At 43.1% G+C, this 18,736-nt stretch overlaps 1 protein-coding gene across 2 annotated transcripts in view; it reads left to right on the top strand.

Moving 5' to 3' along the window:
- The window catches only part of ADAMTS17 (ADAM metallopeptidase with thrombospondin type 1 motif 17), a 255,112-nt gene that overhangs the window by 177,890 nt on the left and 58,486 nt on the right, over window positions 1-18,736 (top strand). For both annotated transcript variants that reach the window (XM_038420717.2, XM_038420716.2), the window contains 2 exons: window positions 9,395-9,552; window positions 16,484-16,643. In XM_038420717.2, coding sequence (XP_038276645.1) covers window positions 9,395-9,552; window positions 16,484-16,643 — 318 coding nt within the window. The remainder of the gene's footprint in view (window positions 1-9,394; window positions 9,553-16,483; window positions 16,644-18,736) is intronic.

The following is an 18,736-nucleotide window of genomic DNA, read 5'->3' as shown; positions in this document are numbered from 1 at the left end:
GCTTGGTCCTCCCCTCATTTACGCTCCTGCAGTCCCGCTGAAGTCAGTGGCATTGCACCTGTGGAAGAGAAAGGAAGATCTGGCCCTGTGGGAGCCCAGAATATTTGCAGGGTCAGCAAATTCATTATAAAATTATTAACCCCTACAGTTAGGGCTGTGCAATTTCCTTGTAAATTATAGCTAACTGTAGAGGTAGATACACTATAGTTACATCTACTACGGTACATATATGGCCATATCCTCATAGTATCATCCTCGTATCACAAACGTTAATGCATTTATCCTCAGAACACCCCTGTGAGGTAAGGAAGTGTTGCAATCCCCATTGCATAGATGGAGAACTGAGGAACAGAAAGACTAAGTGGCTTGCCCAAGGCCTCACAAGAAGTCTGTGGCAGAATAGGGGATTGAATCCAAGTCTCTGGCTGGCACTCTAAGCACCGGACCATCCTTCCTCTCATCCAAACATATAGATAGATTCATGGCCACGTGGAAACACTGTTGCAAGCAAGGTAACAAGCTGAGCTGAGCTTTTAATTGTTTTATACTGTGCCACAATTCCATGTCACATTACGGCAGGAGAAGAGAACAATCAAAGCTGTCTCTTACATTTGTTGAACCTTTGTGGTTTAAAATTCCGAGCAGGTTCGCCTCAGGATTTTTGTTGCTATTGATAAGCATGTACACCCCCTGAATCCTTTATTTTCTGTCTATTTACCCATCAGTTTAGCTGGCTCCCCTCAGCACAATAACTGAGTGCTTCCATTAGGGCCCGGTCCTGCAGCCTTTCCTCACCAGAGTATTCCCATTTGGGATAAACTGGGATTAATGGTTGTTTGGGTCTTACTCCGACCACTCAGTGTGTTACCACCTTACTTAGATGTTGTACCCCTTTCCCACATGTTCTATCTCTTCCAGTGTGAGCTCTTTGGTGCAGGGACTGTGCCCTCTCTGATTTTGGGTGCTACCAGAACAAATAATAGAGAATGGTAGTAACTCCACATAGGCGAATGACCATTTTATGCCCTCTTTTTTACAGAAGGTGGAACTGAGGCACACAGAGGTGATGTGACTCTTGCCACGGCCACAAAGTGAGTCAGTGTCAGAGCTGCAAATAGAACCCAGGTCTCCTGACTCCCATGTGCTCCTTCATCATAACCCTTTTTCTTAGATGCCAATTAGTTGCAAATATTAGGATACGGGATGCTGCAGAAAGCTTTCGCAGGCTGATTGTGTCTTAGGATTTTTGCACTAGTTCTGCTATTTTCCTGTGTCTTGGGATGGCACCAGAATTGGCAAGGAACACTTAGCAAGAGTGCTTCTCCTGGGCTGTCACCCCATCTGCCCTATCAATCTTCTTGAATACATACCACGTGATGAATAAAGCTAAAATGCAATTAAGAAAAAAACAGCCCCTGCCATTCAACTCTGAGGTGGGCTGTACCTTGTATTATAAAACCGGCATTTGTGCCACCATTCCTTTGTAGGAAGCATGTATCACTGTTGCTATTATTTCTACTCATGCAGCAGCCAGTTTTCTGGAAGAAGATTACGCCTACACATAAGATGTTTGACATATCAAACTATTGGTGGAACAATAACAGCCAGTGTTTTCTCGAGCTTTACAAATACTATGCTTTTAGAAGCCAGTCTTGTTTGATTGTTTCCATGGGATTCATATAGAGTGTTTGTTTATCAGGGGGTTTTAGTTTTATCCACTGGAGTTCTAGTACTGAGAAGCTTGCACTGAATATTTAGGGCTAAAGTCGGTCCTCAGTTACAATGCTGTAACCCTGTTTACTTGCACAGATGTAACCTCAACAAGTGCTACACCAATAGGTTTGGCTATGTCTGAGAGCAAATTTTGCCCCTGCATGCATCTACCTTATCTAAAGATAAAAAATACAGTTCAGCTAAAATGAGACTGGGTCCTTCCCACAGATCTTCCTCAAAAACTTGAACCAGTCCAGTTTTGAGATTCATAAAGGTCCAAGCAACTTTTCCCTACATATTTTCCATTTTTGCACATCTCTGGCCTATTGCACCTGGGAGCAGGAATGCTGAGACATCTCAAGACCGAGATCTTCCCACAATACTTGCAGTCCAGTTTTGCAGAGTGAGTTTAAATGTCTGTGCTTTTAAATAAAGGGATGAGAGAGTTTTCCCCCAGCTGCAGTGCACGATGATGCTCTTGCTACACTGAAGTTTCTCAATATTGTTTCATCTCTGTAGTTCATGTTCAGTAGCCAGGAGGATCTGACTGTGTCTTCCAAAGCTGTCTGTCTCCAAGGTCCGTGATCAGACAGGAAGAAATATGCAGTGCCTTGTTAATCTAAACCCAAGGATAGCAACAGCAAGTCTCCAACAAGATAATAATTGGGGAATCAAATTCCAGGCACTGTAGCTTTAAGGCACAATGGCTCTGCACTCATTATAACACAGGGTCTAACCATGGAAAGATTCCCTGTGTTAGTTTCACTCATAAAGCGTAGTCCAATCAGGCCTTGTTTCCACTCAGGGCTGGGTGCAGCACTTTGGAACCCTGCTTAATTTGGAATCATTATTCCATTTGCTGGGAGCAGTTCCGGAATAATTTCCCTCCACCCACATTCAACCCACGCTGGCTGGCTGGCTCAGCTGGCTTTCTTGCTAAAGAACCACCTTGAACAGGAAACACCTCGGCAGCTTGCATCCATGAGCTCGGAAGTGAGTTGGAGGAACTGCAAGTGGAAATAAAGATCTGACTGGATGCCAGGTTTAGGATTAGGTTGATTAGTCAGTTCCTGTCTTCCAGCCTGAAAGGAAAAGAGAAGTTAAGGGCTTTTTGGTTTTGTTTAATCCTCTACTGTATGATGTTGAGCCTCAAAACCTGCACATGAGACAAGGCAAATGCCTGCTACCTCCTGGATGAAACCCATCCCAGTGGTAGTCTGACCTAGCTACTTACAGTTAACCATTCCTGTAGACATATTCCCTCTCCCCCAGAGATCATAATGTTAGAGAGACAAGACATGAGATTCAGATAAGGTGAAAAGACTTGGTTTGGTGATTGGTGAGACATTTCTGGTGCAATGGGAAGATGCTGGAGGTTTTTGATGCTTGTGAATAATTGACTTGATATTGAGAGGCAGCATGATCCCATGGATAGTGCACTGAACTAGGAGTCAGGAGACAATGGGTTAGATTCACTGTCCTTGTTCTGGACCCTTTGAGCTGTAGTCTGGCCACAACTGCAAGTTGAGAATTCCCCTACACAAAGGAAATTGTAAGACGCTGCTGGACTAGAACCTGGGACCGTGGGAGTTCTGAGCCACAGACCATCCGCATCGCCACTGGATGCTTATGCTTGGTTTCCCCTTGAGGACCCCATGAATCTGGGTTCTGCAGGAAGTCCTGCCCAGCAGGATCTGAATGGTGGCCCCTCCCAGCTCACTGATTGGCTGTTGCTAGTTTTTAAACCAGGAAGCCATCATGGAGAGCTGTCTGAGCAACCATGCAGACTGCCTGCCTGCTTCCGCTCCAGATTCTGCTTGCTGTAGATCCTAAACTCCAGCTTCTGAGCCTGGTTTGTTCTCGACTTTGCTATTTGCTTGCTGTCTGTAACCTGTCACCTGACCTGACTTTCTGATATCCTGATTCTGCTGTTCACCTCTCGCCTTCAACTTGGTGCCTGACCCCCAACTTCCTGCTATCCTGACCTGCCTCGACACTGATCCCACTACTCAGTTTCTGACTGCAACTTAGCAACTGACCAGTGCCCATGGCCTGACCCTGACAGGAATTCACATTTGATGTAAAGCTGGCAGAGCTGACTCCATAAACCATCTGCCACCCCCACCTTGGTGAAGGGTCAGGGTCAGAGGTGGAATTATGATACTGTTATTCACAGCAGGCATATCATCCTGGGAGTACCACAGCCAACTGCCATAAATTAGAGTAACCTTTAGGCTGCTCTAGTTTACACTGATTTCAGAGTAGCAGTCGTGTTAGTCTGTATTCACAAAAAGAAAAGGAGTACTTGTGGCACCTTAGAGACTAACAAATTTACACTGAGGACAGGGCTGTCTGAGGATCAGAGAACCATAATCAGTTTCCTGATTGAGCTCGCCTGTCCACACTATCAAGCAGATCTTGGCAGAGAAGAGAATCTATCCCCTCGGTTCTGTTCACAGCTCTGACCTGCTGGGTGACCCTGTACACAAATTCTTCACCTCTCTATGACTCAGTGTTCCTGTCTGCAAAATGGAAATAAGGATATTTCCCCTCCTTTGCAAAATGTTTTGAGAATCCCTGCTTGCAAAACACTCCATGCGGTAAGAGCTACGTGTTTTTTGCTGTTCCTTAGAACTCATTTTGCTTGGATGCTAGCAAGCGGGGATCAAAGTCTGCCAACCGTAAGACGCCCTCAAGTAAGACATGGCCATTCCCCAGATGGAAGACCCCAGAGATTAAGCATGGAGTGCTGATGTTTCAGCAAGGGGCGATCTTCCCTCTGAATCGGAACTGATCCCTAGTCTTGGGGGGCTCAGCATGCTGCCTTTCTGCTCATTAAAGCTCTCATGGACCTTTTCACAAGAGTAGGCATGCTTGTCTCTGTTTCTCAGTAAGTAGCCATCTTGCAATAGAGATCATTCCATTCCACCCATGACTTTAGTTGGATACATGCTCAGTGCTGCCCAGAGCCATTGCTTATGCCAGTTTCAGTCTGCAACAGAGTTGGATGCTTTTTGGGGTTGTGTAAAGTGGCCCCTCAGCAGCATTCTGGGGCTTCGTAAAGTTTTCTGGGGTTTGCAGAAGGCACTTTGTAAACCAGTGATCAAGAATGGCATGGGGTTAGACAAACAAGCCACGGAGAGTCTTGTTGAGCTGTGCTGCTTGCAACACATAAATACCAAGAGCTAAGTGTGCCCTTTAGATCTATGCGTGGAAGGGACCGGTCTTGTGAGAATCTTGTACTCCAATCGGGGAGTTGGGGGTGGGCCTCAGTAACTACAACCCCCCCACACTTATCTTGGATCCTTTGGGGCTGAGCAGTGGACAGTCCCTGGTGGTAGTGAGTACATGGGGTGGCAGCCAGGGTCAGAGGAGATGTACATTTTTTTCCTCCTCCCCACAGAGCTTAGACCTAAAATGTAATACAGCCTCAGGTTGTGCCTCTCCATGGCCTCTCTTCTAGGACAGGGATCCTCTTGTGGTGGGGATGGGGCATTGTGACCAGCTGGAAAAGCTATTATAACACACTCCACTGTAGAGCATGCCAGGGACCCAGAGAAAGTGTTGAGGCACCAGCCCTCTTCCTGGGAGTAAACTCTGCGCCCTGTCAGAATGCTTTGGTAAGAATCCCCATGAAGAAGAACCTCACAGAACTTTCCTCCTGTCCAGCCCCTCCCGTGCGAGGGGGCCAATCTGGCCTCTAGTTTCTTGAAGCCCACTTCTTCGTAATAGCCGCATTTTGGATGTCAAATGTTGCCTGACTACTGAGCAGCCCCAGGCAAGAGCAGGTCTATAGCCAATGGTCTCATGTCATTACAAACATGGCTCATGCTAGATTAATGCTCGCACCTCCAAAAATCAAGTCAGCCATGTCTTGCCATTGACGGGGAGGTTCATGTCCTGACCTTCTAAGCATATTAAAGAACAACATGGAGTGCAACGGAGGCTTCCAGAGCTTGCTAGTTGGTGGGGCCTGATCCAATAACCCAAGCAAGCAAGTGGGAGCCTTTCCATTGATTCAGCTGTGTTTTGGGTCACACCCCTGCTCATTTAGTTAATTAGAAGAAAGGGTCATAATTTTGACAGAAAGTTAATAAACTGGGTCTCAATCACTAACGGTTAAGAAAACATATTAAAGAACAGTCTGGCCAGGAGACACAGTTTAACCTTGAAATTAGAAAACTATCCAGTGGACGAAAAACACCCGCAGACAACTCTGCTCAATAATACCCAGTATCTGGATGGGCAAAACAGTTTGGATACATGGCACTTGAATCTCCACAGAGATTGTGGCCTGGAATTTTCTTCCCATAAAATCAGGCTTTGCCAGCTTTCTCCTCTACTTCTCGGTACGTTTGCTTTCATCCCCAAATCCTTGGAATAACATTCCCTCCCTAGTAATCTGGAAGTCTCAAAAATTAATTTGAAAAGCTGCAGTTGTTCAGCATCCCCACGGACGGAGTCGTCTTTCAGTAGCTGGAGAGTTGAAGTAGCATTTGTACATACAGTAGCCTTTTCTGGAAGGAAATAGATGAAATTCCAAATACCTTTGCCTCTAAATAGTAGTTTTAAATGACTGACTTCCTGCTGTCTTGCTTTTACAACTGGGTTATTTTATGGAGGAGTTTTCTTTATGGTGCTGTCCTGATGTACACAACCCTTCCGTTAATTTCAGTGGGATATGAAAGGGAAACAGGTTTGGACCCTTAGGGTATGTCTACATTGCACACTGAACCTTGGATCTTTTATCCCTGTGTAGAGATACTTTCTGAGACTCTGGTCCAGGCCCTGTTATTCTGCAGTGTGGACGTAGGTCAAGCTGCAGACCTGAGTCAGAAGGTCTGCATGGTGCAGCCATTAGCATGGCTCTGAGATCCAGGTCTACGATGCAACGTGGATACTCAAGTATGGGCTTGGAAACACCGACTCCACAAGGCCGGGTCCCACAGACCCAGACTTAGTGTGCAGCTTAGGTATAACCTCAGAGCTGTGGGGTATTTGTTGACTGATGGAGGCCTTGTTGATTTGCGGTTAACCCGTACAAGGGCCTGATGCTAATCCCATCAATGTAAAGGGAAGGACTTTGATGGGCCTTTAGATCAAGCCCCAAATTAATAAACTGAGTCCCTGTATCCAGCCGCGGTGTATTGTGCCCAGACATGAGAGTATATACATCAGTCTGGACACAATACTGGAGCTCAGTGAGAGATTTCACCTAGTAAACCTACAGGGCTTTACGCTCTGGCTAAACAGCACTTCTCTGTCCATCCAAATGAATGCTTGTGCTACAAGGCATATAGGCACACCCAGGCAGGTGGAAATTTAGCCCTGACAGGACTGTTAAAGGTCTAGCCCTGCACAGCATTTGCACACATGCACACCTCACAAAGATTTTCAAAAGGGGTTTTGGTGTACCAGGCTATTTTATCACCTGCTACGTCTGCACCTTTACAGCCTGACCTGCTTCCATCAAGACCAAGAGTTGCCAAGGCATCACTTGCCTTAGCTCCCTACGTTGTAGACCTGAGAGCAGACAGGACATCCGGCTTGATGCTGAACATAAGCTTGATGTAGATGGAATGGCTGGAAGCCACTTCTCTGTTTCCCTGATGCTGGGTCTGCCAGGACCAAAATGGCCTCTGAAGTAATTTAGAGCAGCCTAAGGGCAATTCTAAATTGTGCTAGCTGGAGTGGTCCTATAAGGGTCTCGCGCCTGGCTGAGGATTGGGCAGAACACCATACACGCCATCTCCTCCTGCCCCGGACACACTTTGACCCCTCCCTTATGATTCAGCTCTAAAAATTAGGTTAAAGAATCCATCCAACATCTTCATTATGGAAGCCTCACATAAACTAAAAATATATATATATATTCTTTGCCGCTTACAAATCTCATAACCAACGCAGCGTGTTTTGTTACCCTTTTTCCCAAGGAAGTTTTAGGAAATTATTTTTCAAAAGTTAATTCTTTTGGAAAAACTTAAAAAATTACTAGGGGAAAATGGGGTTTCTGCACTTAGGAGGAAAAGTGAGAGTTGAGTGAAAGATGAGTGCTCTGAAAATGGTTGGAGTTTTGAATACATTTCACTGTTTACTGATTTCAGCAGGAATTTCTTGGGACCCGACTGCTAAACTGCCAGACTTCAATCAGTTGCAAGATGGGCAGCCTAGATAATAACATACAAGTCTTGTCTCATAAACCAGGAGTCTGTTTAAAGCCAGCAGTGTTTTGATTCTTTTTCACTCTACAAGCTGCCAATTTCCATAGCTTTGAAAGTGTGACACAGCAAGTCTGCAAACTTCAAGGAGAGAAAGGAAAGCATGAGATTAGTTTATGGCTGGTTTGCAAGCCTCAGACAATCAAAGGGGATCAAATAGCTATTCTGTTCTATCCAGGTCTTATACTGTGCTTGCTGCTTTGGTATCCGAGTGTCTAGATTTATCTAATCTACCAGCATCAATAAGCTTTCAAAGGTTACGAAACGAGTGCTTAGACTTGAGTGTAATCTTTATAAAGATGATAGTTGCTTTGGGTGGAGGAAACATTAATTTCCAAAATCCCAAATGACAGAAGATTGCTTTCTAGAACAGTTTCGTTACTAGTGCTATTTTAAAATTTACATATATATATTTTAAAGGAAAAGCAACGTTACACTTTGTTTATACATACATACATTATATAAATAAAGGTAATGATGCTGTACATCTAAAATGTAACTTTATTACTAATAATAGATTATTATTGAAATAATTATATGCATCTGATTGACTGTTCACTAACTATCCTCTCTGTTTACCGTTTGCACTTCACTCAGCTTTGAACAAGAAAAATGAGCTTGTAAGTTCCATTCTTTTCCTAGTCAGAATCTAGTCACTTTAGCATTCTTGTGCCCTAGCACAATGCTCCAATACTCCCAAGGTTATGTTTAAAGCCAAGTGAAAGCTCGTTTCATTGAAAGTTAATAGAAAATTTCCTAGTAATCCAAGTTGGTTTTACAGAAGAGAAATGTTGGACATAAACTTTTGTGACAATATCCCTTTAATATGTATGTTCTCCTGATATGCATTAAGTAGGAAATAAATTGTATGTTGCTCATGTTGGTGAGAACTCATTCTATCACTACTGATTGCAGTGGGATGACTGAAGGTAGGAGTCCCCTAATGTAAGTTACAGTTGGGCCATCTAGCCCAGTACTAGTAGTATCTTTACAAGGACACCATGTAATCATTCTTCCTTCCATTTCATTTGTAAACTGATGCTGCACAGTACTGCTCCCCACTCCCGCCCCTTGCCCCCCTTTAGTTTCCTGGCAGTGGAGTGACAGAGAAAATGTCTCGATGTTTAGAATCCAGAGGACTTTGATTCATTAGAAATCAGATCTGAAAAATTTTAAGGTAGCAAAACTTCAGCATTTCCAGCTTACATGACATTAATGTTACATGATAGCAATTGTAATGTGATTCGAGATGCCTTCCTATACTGAAATGCAGAATGTTCACAGTTTGGCTACCTTGTAACTCCTCGGCTAAAAGTAAATACTTTATTTTTCCTTTAAACTCCCATCTGGTACGAGGCTACTGCATCTTGCAGATGAAGTGGGCTGAAGCTGAATCACTGTGGGTCTGTCTTTTAATTATGGAATTGCTTTCATTTCCTTCCATGGTGTTTGATTCTTTCCAGCTTTAAAAGATTCCAGTAAGAGATCCATTAACAGCGACTGGAAAATTGAGCTTCCTGGCGAGTTTCAGATCGCAGGCACTACTGTCCGGTACGTGCGAAGGGGTCTATGGGAGAAAATGTCTGCCAAAGGACCAACTAAAATACCACTGCACTTGATGGTAACTTTATATCCTTTGTTTATGTTTCTTAAGTGATGCAACATAAAGGGTTTATATCCAAGCTCACAGTTCAACTTAAACTATTTGCTTCCTCCCCAGGGTTTTAAGGAAAATCTATTGCTTCTCCCCCTGATTTCTTTTGCAGGGTTACAGGGGCAACACTTACATCTCACTTAAGGTCTATTTTGTGTTAGCTTGCAACCTCCGTAGAAGCTTCACACTGTGATGTACATTACATAATGAGACATAAAGAAACTGGTACGGACCCGGTTTTCCAAGGGCTTCTGTGTGTTGTGCACATAACCATTTGTACATGTAAAAGGACATTGGCTCAACTTCCTAGCTGACTCACACCAGTATATGTTTCTCTGTTTAAATTATCTTTTGCTCACACAGGTAATAAAAGATGTACATTTTGTGTATGTACAAAACACATGACCTGTGCAAATTTGGCACTGTATCTCAGTTTACACACACAAATCATCTTGATTTATATATTGACTAGATTGAGAACTGTTACATTTCTTTGCTCCAGTTCAACATAGTCTTTCTATTTACACAGGATGTTTTTATAAACACTGAAGCTGTATGAGTCAAGAGACATCCTGGGTCAAGAGATTAGGAATCTTTTCCCAGCTCTGTCACTGGCTCAGTGTGTAATTTGGGGCGAGTTATGTAATCTCTATCTGACTTAGTTTCTCCATCTATAAAATGGGGATAATAATACCCTGCCTCCCATGGATGTTAATACATGAGTGTTTGCAGAGGGCTTTGCAATTCTGGGATGGAAAATGCTATGAAAGCACAGTGTATTGTGAAGTAGGCACTGCTTCCTCTAACTTCTATTTTCTGTCCACTTCAATTTTTCTAGGCACTGTTTCCTTTCTTTGTGACTTTCTTGCCAGGATCTACCTACCCCAGCCCTTCTTTAAACACGGCTAAAAATCAAACGGCTCTCTGCTTTTCCTCACCTAAATTTTTTGGGCCCCTGTTAAATCTGCTTTGCGCTGTTCTAGTTTTCATTTTCATTGTACTGTTTAAAGAGCTCAGAACTGCCATGAACTTTTCACAAAAACGGTATAAGACTAATAACCCTTCCCTCTTCTCAGTGGTTTTCACACGCAACTCTCACAATGCTTCACAAAGGAAAGGAAGCGTTGTTATCCCCGTTTTAGGGGAGAGGTTGCACAGGTCACACAGCAGGCCAGTGGCAAAGCTGAACTGAGACTATTTCTCAGTATTCAAAAGGGCACGTTTAAGGGTTCCTGCAATTCCCTAATGTATTCATGAAACTCATGGTTTGTGCATGCAAAGCTAAACGTGTACAAAAGACTTGGGCCTATATTTTCCATTAGCTCTTTTTAAAAGTCAAATTTCCATGGTGACTTCTTCAACATTAAGAATGTCAGCTTCACAGTTTGGCTTAGAGCCAAACTTTCCACCCTGAAACCAAACCTCTTACGAATACGAATTTGCATGAGCTCAGGTTTGTAAAAATGTTGAGCAAGATTCCTGTGCCTTTTGTGGCTAGATCTGACTATTCCAAGGTTCTCCGTGGTTGAGGCTCACAGCAGTAGATTCTGGTGTTGTCATTTTGAAAACTTGAGCATTGCTGTGTATCTTTCTTTAATGGAAGCAACCCCACCCCCCCAGTATCCAATAAAAGAACAAAAATAAGGATTGTATTACTAGGAAGCTTCTCCCTAAGCCCTATTCATTATACAGTAGGAACCTCAGAGTTACGAACCCCTTGGGAATAGAGGTTGTTCGTAACTCTGAAATGTTCCTAACTCTGAACAAAACATTATGGTGGTTCTTTCAAAAGTTTACAACTGAACCGTGACTTAATACAGCTTTGAAACTTTTATTATGCAGAAGGAAAATGCTGCTTTTAACCATCTTAATTTAAATGAAGCAAGCACAGAAACAGTTTCCTTACCTTGTCAAATCTTTTTTTAAAAAACTCCTTTTTTTAGTTGTTTACGTTTAAACACAGTACTGTACTGTATTTGCTTTTTTTGTTGTTGTTGTCTCTGCTGCTGCCTGATTGACAACTACTTCTTCGAGTGCTTGCTCATGGCCATTCCAAGTGCACGGTCGTTGGAAGGTTTTCCCCAGTGGTATTCGTCAGGTTGGCTGTGGAGCCCCCTGGAGTCGCACCTTCCTGGTGGTGTATATAGGTCCCTGCCAACCCGCCACCTCTTCAGTTCCTTCTTACCGCCAGAGACGGTCCTTGGAGCAGCTCTCTTCTCTTGCTACAGCAAGCAATCACCTAGTGGGCTTTCTCTTGTTGTATAAGTAAATAGTTAAAAACTTAGTATTAGTTAGTTTTCAGTAGTTCATAGTTAAGATAAATTTTAGTTGGGGATCCTCCCCCTACCATGTTTTCCCTCCCAGGGACCGGGGCATGCCTTGGTCTCGGGTTCAAACCCTGTGGGTCCTGTCTGAAGCCTATGCGAAAGGGAGACCCACATAACTCTTGCTTTCCAGCCTGGTTCTGCTGGCCAGTCAGTATTTGCTAACCCCATGGTTGGCTGCTTCCTCAAAATACTAGATAAACTGTACCTTCAAGTAAGACAGCTGATGCCCCCATGAGATCTCAACCTGGTGCTCTCAAGGCTGATGGGCCCTTCTTCTGAGCCCCTAACAACATGCTCTCTCCTCTATCTTTCCTGGAAAGTAGCATTTCTGGTGGCTATAACTTTGGCCAGGAAGGTGTCTGAGCTTAAGGCCTTGACATCCAAACCCCCTTATACTGTTTTGTTTTTTTGTTTTTTTTATAAGGACAGGTACAGTTGTGGCCACACCCGGCTTTCCTCCCAAAGATAGTTTTGCAGTTCCATGCGAATCAGGACATTTTTCTTCCAGTGTTCTTCCCTAAACCACATTCTAGTAACCGGGAACGAATGCTCCACTCCCTGGATGTCAGACGAGCGTTAACTGTTTACATTGAGTGGACAAAGCTGTTTAGAAAATCAACACAATTCTTCATCACAATTGCTGAGCAACTGAAAGGGCTTCCAGTGTCATCCCAAAGGCCCTTTTTATGGAATACGACCTAGCAAAGATACCTGCCCCAGCATTAACAGCACACTCCACAAGAGCCCAGGCTTCCTCGGCAGTATTCCTGCCGCAGGTCCCCGGCAAGACATCTGCAGGGCAGCGATATGGTCATCAATCCCCACTTTTATGTCGCACTATGCCATTACTCAGCAGGCGAGAGATGATTCTGTATTTGCCAGAGTGGTGCTACAGTCTGCGACTCGGTGAACTCCAACCCCTCCTAGGAACTGCTTGGAGGTCACTTACTTGGAATCGACATGAGCAAGCACTCGAAGAAGAAAAAATGGCTACTTACCTTTTTGTAACTGTTGTTCTTCGAGATGTTGCTCATATCCACTCCAAGACCCACCGGCCTCCCCTCTGTCGGTGTATCCAGCAAGAAGGAACTGGTTCCAAATGCGGTGTGTGGTTGACCGGTCAGTTCATAACTCTGGTGTCCATAACTCTGAGGTTCTACTGCAATACAAACTGACTTTTCAGTCAGCTATTAATAGGGGTGATTTTTCCTTTCTCTCCCCTTTCCTCAGATATGCTTTAAAGATGGGAGAGAGACCAGTATCAGACCATTAGAACAAACATGCAGCCCAAAGTCATTGTGAGAGTAATCAACAAAGCTCACTTAAAACAGCATGTAATTTATTTGAAACTCTTTTCTCGAGTCAAATATTAATCTTTCCCCTGAAATAGGATAGTGGTTTTAATTCTTTCAACACAAGAAGGAAAAGGATGGTTACCAGTTACTTCTAAATAGAAAACCGTTGTCCAAACAACGGTGGAACACACTTGACTGATAAAGAGCCAGAAGCCTCACTGAATCTATTGTGACCTGCATTTGAAATCAATTAAACTTATATACACACACACACACGCATGCACACACACACATATTGCATGTGGCTATGAAATTGGTTTCATATGGGCCGTTAGATTCACTCATTTTGTTTCCATACTGAGATAATAAGGATCTCATTTAAGGAGCTGTTTTTTAATACTTGGGACATTTCTCCAAATGTGTTACTGTAATTATATTTCTTGGATAAATGAATGCATGTTTGTGTAGCTAGGCCTATGCTAGATCTCCTCTTGGCAACAGAGGGCAACCAAACACTCCTGGAGCACAGAGATGCTTTAAACATGACTCTTCCCATAGTGCAATAGGATGAGCTGCTCATACCTCGTGTGCTTAAATAAAGTCAGGGCAGGAATTAAGTTCTCTGTTGACTGTTGCCTAATGTTTTGGATTCTGCAGAAAGCTTTGTAAACATGATGATCGTGTGGTCCATAGCGGCCTTAACTTTGGCATCAAGCTAAGAATAAAACGTGCCTTACAGTGATAGACTTGAGTGCAATCTATTTAGCTTAACAAAGAGAAGGTTATGGGGTGACTTGATTACAGTCTCTAAGGAGGAAGAAATATTTAATAATGACAGGTTTCAGAGTAGCAGCCGTGTTAGTCTGTATTCGCAAAAAGAAAAGGAGTACCGGTGGCTAAAGGTGCCACCGGTACTCCTTTTCTTTTTATTTAATAATGGACTCTTCAATCTAGCAGAGAAAGGTCTAACATGATCTATGGCTAGAAATTGAAGCTAGACAAATTCAGACTAGAAATAAGGTGTCATTTTTTAACAGTAAGAATAATTAACCATTGGAACAATTTACCGAGGGTCATGGCAGATTCTCCTTCACTGACCATTTTTAAATGAAAGTTGAACTATTTTTCAAAAAGATCAGGTCTAGGAACTATCGTGGGAAGTTCTATGGCCTGTGCTGTACAGGAGGCCAGTTTAGATGATCACAACAGTTCCCTCTGTCCTGAGAATCTGTGGAAAAACAAAGTTTCCTCTGTAACCAAAGCAAAAACTTCTCTTTGTTTCCCATTCCTCATGGAAGATACTTTTCTGTCCGGACTTGTTTACTGTGGAGAGTAAACAACTAACAGTGCAGAGAGCCTGCTGCCTTTACAGTGCTCATTGTAGAGATATACAGGGAGTCAGTTGCTGCAACTCAAATGGAATTGGGCAAAATTTTTCAGATCGTTTATTCACAGAAGTGTAGTTTTGAGCTGAATGAAAACTGTTAGCAAATTTGGGTCCAGTTTAGCAAATAGTTTTGGCTGGAAAAAATTTGACAACAGTCAAAACGTTTTGCTTCAATTTCATTAAAATGAAACTTTTCATTTTGAAATCTAATTGGATTTATTTTGAAAAAAAAAACTAAAAAAAAGATGGAAATTAAAAAAAAAATGGAAAAAAAACAAACAGAAACACAATTGTTTCAGATCAACTGGCAATAAAATTTTGGAGAGATTTTTTTTTTGGTTTCAGCTACTGAACCAAAAGATCAATTATTCAGGCAGCTTTAAACTCAAGTCCAGGCTTCCAGCACATGTACAGTCATTTTATGCGCCATCCCAGGTCAGAGGTGCTTAGAAACCCTATTTGATTGCGGTTTTTTAGAGGGTCGAAGATGTGCTTCCAGAACAATGAAGAGTCGAAAAGAAGCGTACCTGTGGGTGCCTGGAGGGTTCCTGTTCCAATCGTTGTGTTAATGCTACTGGGGTTATGTTGTAATAGTAATTATGCCTGTTTTTAAAAATCACAGAGGCCACATCCTCAGCTGGTGTAAATTGCTATAGGTCCATTAACTTCAAAGGAGATGATCCAATTTACACCCACCGAGAATCTGGTCCAGACAATAGATGTGCTCCAAAGTCAACTAGTAAAGCCCTCCCGCCTATCTTTTATATAGCACAATAATTCAGATAAAAGATGCAGTGGGTCTGTTTCTTATCTCTCACTGGTTTTACAGCAGTGGAACTCTTTTTACCAAAGTTACTCAGTGAAATCTGGCCCAATGTGTAAATCCAAGTAGAATCGGGACTCCACGCCCACTGTGGCTAATAATGAGGCACCCTTTTATAGTCCTCCTTTTGTTTATAGTGGTCCCTATTAGTGAATTTCACAGAATAGAGAGGCTGGAGAGGTCACACATGAGCCTGTTAGAAGCAGGTTTCACACCTCAGCATCACTGCAGCGGCGCCATGGAGAAGTGAGTACTTGGATGGAACCACTGATGTCACTGCCTGATGTGGAAAAGCCCAGCGCCGCCTTTCTTTCTTCAGAAAATAGCTGCGTGTAGGAGAGACAGTCGCATCCCATTAGTAAGGTTTGTTGGTTAGCTCAGGACAGGCTTGTTCTTGTCAGCACCATTTCCCATGGTGATGATTTGACTTGTTTATTGATTAAGCTATTAAATGAGCATCTCTGCAGCATTAATAAATTCCCGTGCCATGAAAGTGTGAAGTGATATGATGTTAAACTCAAAAACCCCTCTCTCTCCCAACCCACTGCTCCTCCCAGAAGGTTAAATAAATAGATCGGCCTGGCAGCCAGCCTGACTTCCCAAAACAAATTAAGGCACGTATGATGAATGGCATCTTAATTCCATGCAATCGTTAACTTAATTAGTTTCTATATGAACGTCAATCTGATTTAATGTTTCCTGCTGTCGAATTAGTTCTGTTTTGAAGCCAACTCATCACATTTGACACCAAAAAAAAGCGACTGCCAAATTTTTCAAAATTGAGTACTTAACGTTAGACACCGAAGTCTGGTTTTGAACACCTCCATAAGTTGCTTGATTTCTCAGAAGTGTTGAGCACCAGCTCTCATGGTTTTCCTTTGTGTCAGCACCTCTGAAGATCAGGCCACTTTGATTTTCGGTGCCTAAATAAGGATTTGTGTGCCTTTCTTGAAGCACCTGTCTTTGAACGTGTTGGCCTGAGACAGCATTGCTTGCTTTGCCATCTCTGCGCTCTATTGGCTTTTCACAGTGTACCATAACAGCCTTTCTTCTGCTGCTGAACCAGGTGCTGTTATTTCATGACCAGAATTATGGAATTCATTACGAATACACCATTCCTGTAAACTATACCGCTGAAAACAGAAGCGAGCCAGAAAAACAACAGGATTCTTTGTACATCTGGACACACAGCGGATGGGAAGGATGCAGTGTGCAGTGTGGAGGAGGTAAGGCCATTTGGGAATGTGGTGGGATTGTTTTGTACAGTGTTTGCCAAGGCAGGCAATAAAGAGAGGTGAATGCAGAATACAGGCTGCAGCACTGCCAAAGCACAGATATCACGAGGCGGGCTAAGGTACGGAAATGGCTGTTGGCATGGCAATTGGGTGAAACGAAAGCTCACTTTCACCAGATCTACAAGTTAGCAGCAGCCGTGCAGTCTATTCTCGGCCAGTGTTCTGGCAGGGCTGCTGCTTTGTCGGTTCATTACTATGCAGTGGAACTGCACCTGGTTTAGTGCTTCACGGATGGCTCAAGGCACTTATATGCAGCCCCATATCTCAAGACTCAGTCAGATTCTTGGAGCAGAGTTTTCACAGGCATGCATGCATATTTGCTGAAAGAAGCTTCCTTCTCCGAGGATGAAGTAGGAGCAGTCCCACTGTGACAATTTTCTGTAGATTGCATCAGAAACCCTTAACCAGCTAACCACATTAGCACCCTGCAGATCACATTTTTCAGTTGATTTTTCCTGGGGCATTCTGGGATAGATTCATGAAGCCAGAGGGGGACTTGACCCTCACGGAAGACAGTTAATGCTGCATCTGCTACTATATGTTGGTTTCTGTATATGGGAGAGGCAGCTTTAATTCTCCCTAGGGAATCGGGTCACACCCTGGCCAAGCTCCTTTAACGACTAGCACTGAGTGGTTGGTGCCAACTCCAACAATTCATCCCATCATGAAGATAACACAAAGGAGTTAGAATGCTCAGTTTAAAAGCCTCACTCCTTGTCAGGTTTGCCATCCTCAGGATCCTCCAACCTCACTAAATGCCTGTATTTTTTTTCTTATAAAAAAAGTTGATTTAAAAATTGACTCGTTTGCTTTCCTTTTACAATAGCAATTTCTCCCAGTCATTGAGCCCTCACAAGAGTGAATCTTAAACCTGTTGACAGGGCTTTAGGTACAACAGGCCTCCCACACAGTTAGTGGCACAAATACCACTTGCTGGCAATATGAGTCCCACCATCAGTAGGCTCGGATATGTCAGTTCTTAAACACTTTGGTTTTCAGACACATTTCAGTACTTGTTCTTGTGGAAAGGTCTTCTTCCCTTTGGGACTTTTAGATTGGGACTCACTTATGGTTCTAAAAGTGATCAGGGGCTTAATTCACACTGGACTTTCCAGTGACAGGTTTTAATGGATTTTCTGGTGCTTGGTCTTACATCATGAGCGTTTGGTTTGTCAAGTATATAAAACAGCCAGACTTAAGATTATAATGGGAGACGCTTGAGCCACTTCCCCCAAATAAATATCACTTGGATAGGTTTGCATGGTGAGATGGTGATGTTTATGTTGTGACATCATGATGTTGACTCACCGTGTTGAAAGGCAACTATGTGACTGTCACAACGCAACATCTTTGCGTCAAAGTGGATTGTTAAGCCCAAGGTGCCATGTTCATCAGTGGAATTGAGCCCCCTTCTCAGCTGATGCAGAGACATAGGTTGTGTGGAAATACTAGAACCATTCTGGAGTGTGGTGTCTTGAGCCTGAGTGTGAAATTTAAGGATGAAGTTCTCTAGAGGTTGGACAACAACCAAACCGTCCATGATGATACCAATAAGATTTTGGGAAAATATCCAAATATATTACAGAAAGTGCACAAGCTGCCTGTGGTCAGACGAAATGAGGGAAATTGGTGGTGGCCCCGTAACATACAGGAAGCAGTAAAAAAGAATGGCAGTGGCAGAAAATAAGAGTGATGGTAAGTTCGAGTAATACAGACTGGTACAGAAAATAGCTAAAAGAGCAGTTGCAGAAACAAAGGGTCAGCCATTTACAGGACTACTAATGAAGGAAGGGGGGAAAGGAATATGTAGATTAGCCAAGATTAAGCAAAGAAGCACAGAGAACTTGGGAGCTGTGAAGTGTGTTAAAGATGAAAATGGAAGAGTATTAAGGGAAGATGGTGAAATCATCAGGCAGTGGCAGCAGCTTCATGAGAAACTGCTCAGTGAAGAGAATGTGAAGAAACCGTTGAGGAAAGTATGCTCAAGCAAAAACTTGACAAGACCTATCACCACAGTGGAGACT

Source organism: Dermochelys coriacea, chromosome 10 (assembly GCF_009764565.3).
Source record: "Dermochelys coriacea isolate rDerCor1 chromosome 10, rDerCor1.pri.v4, whole genome shotgun sequence".
Classification (NCBI taxonomy): Eukaryota; Metazoa; Chordata; order Testudines; family Dermochelyidae; genus Dermochelys; species Dermochelys coriacea.
The sequence above is the reverse complement of the archived record's forward strand: the minus strand, read 5'-3'. Positions and strand labels throughout refer to the sequence as shown.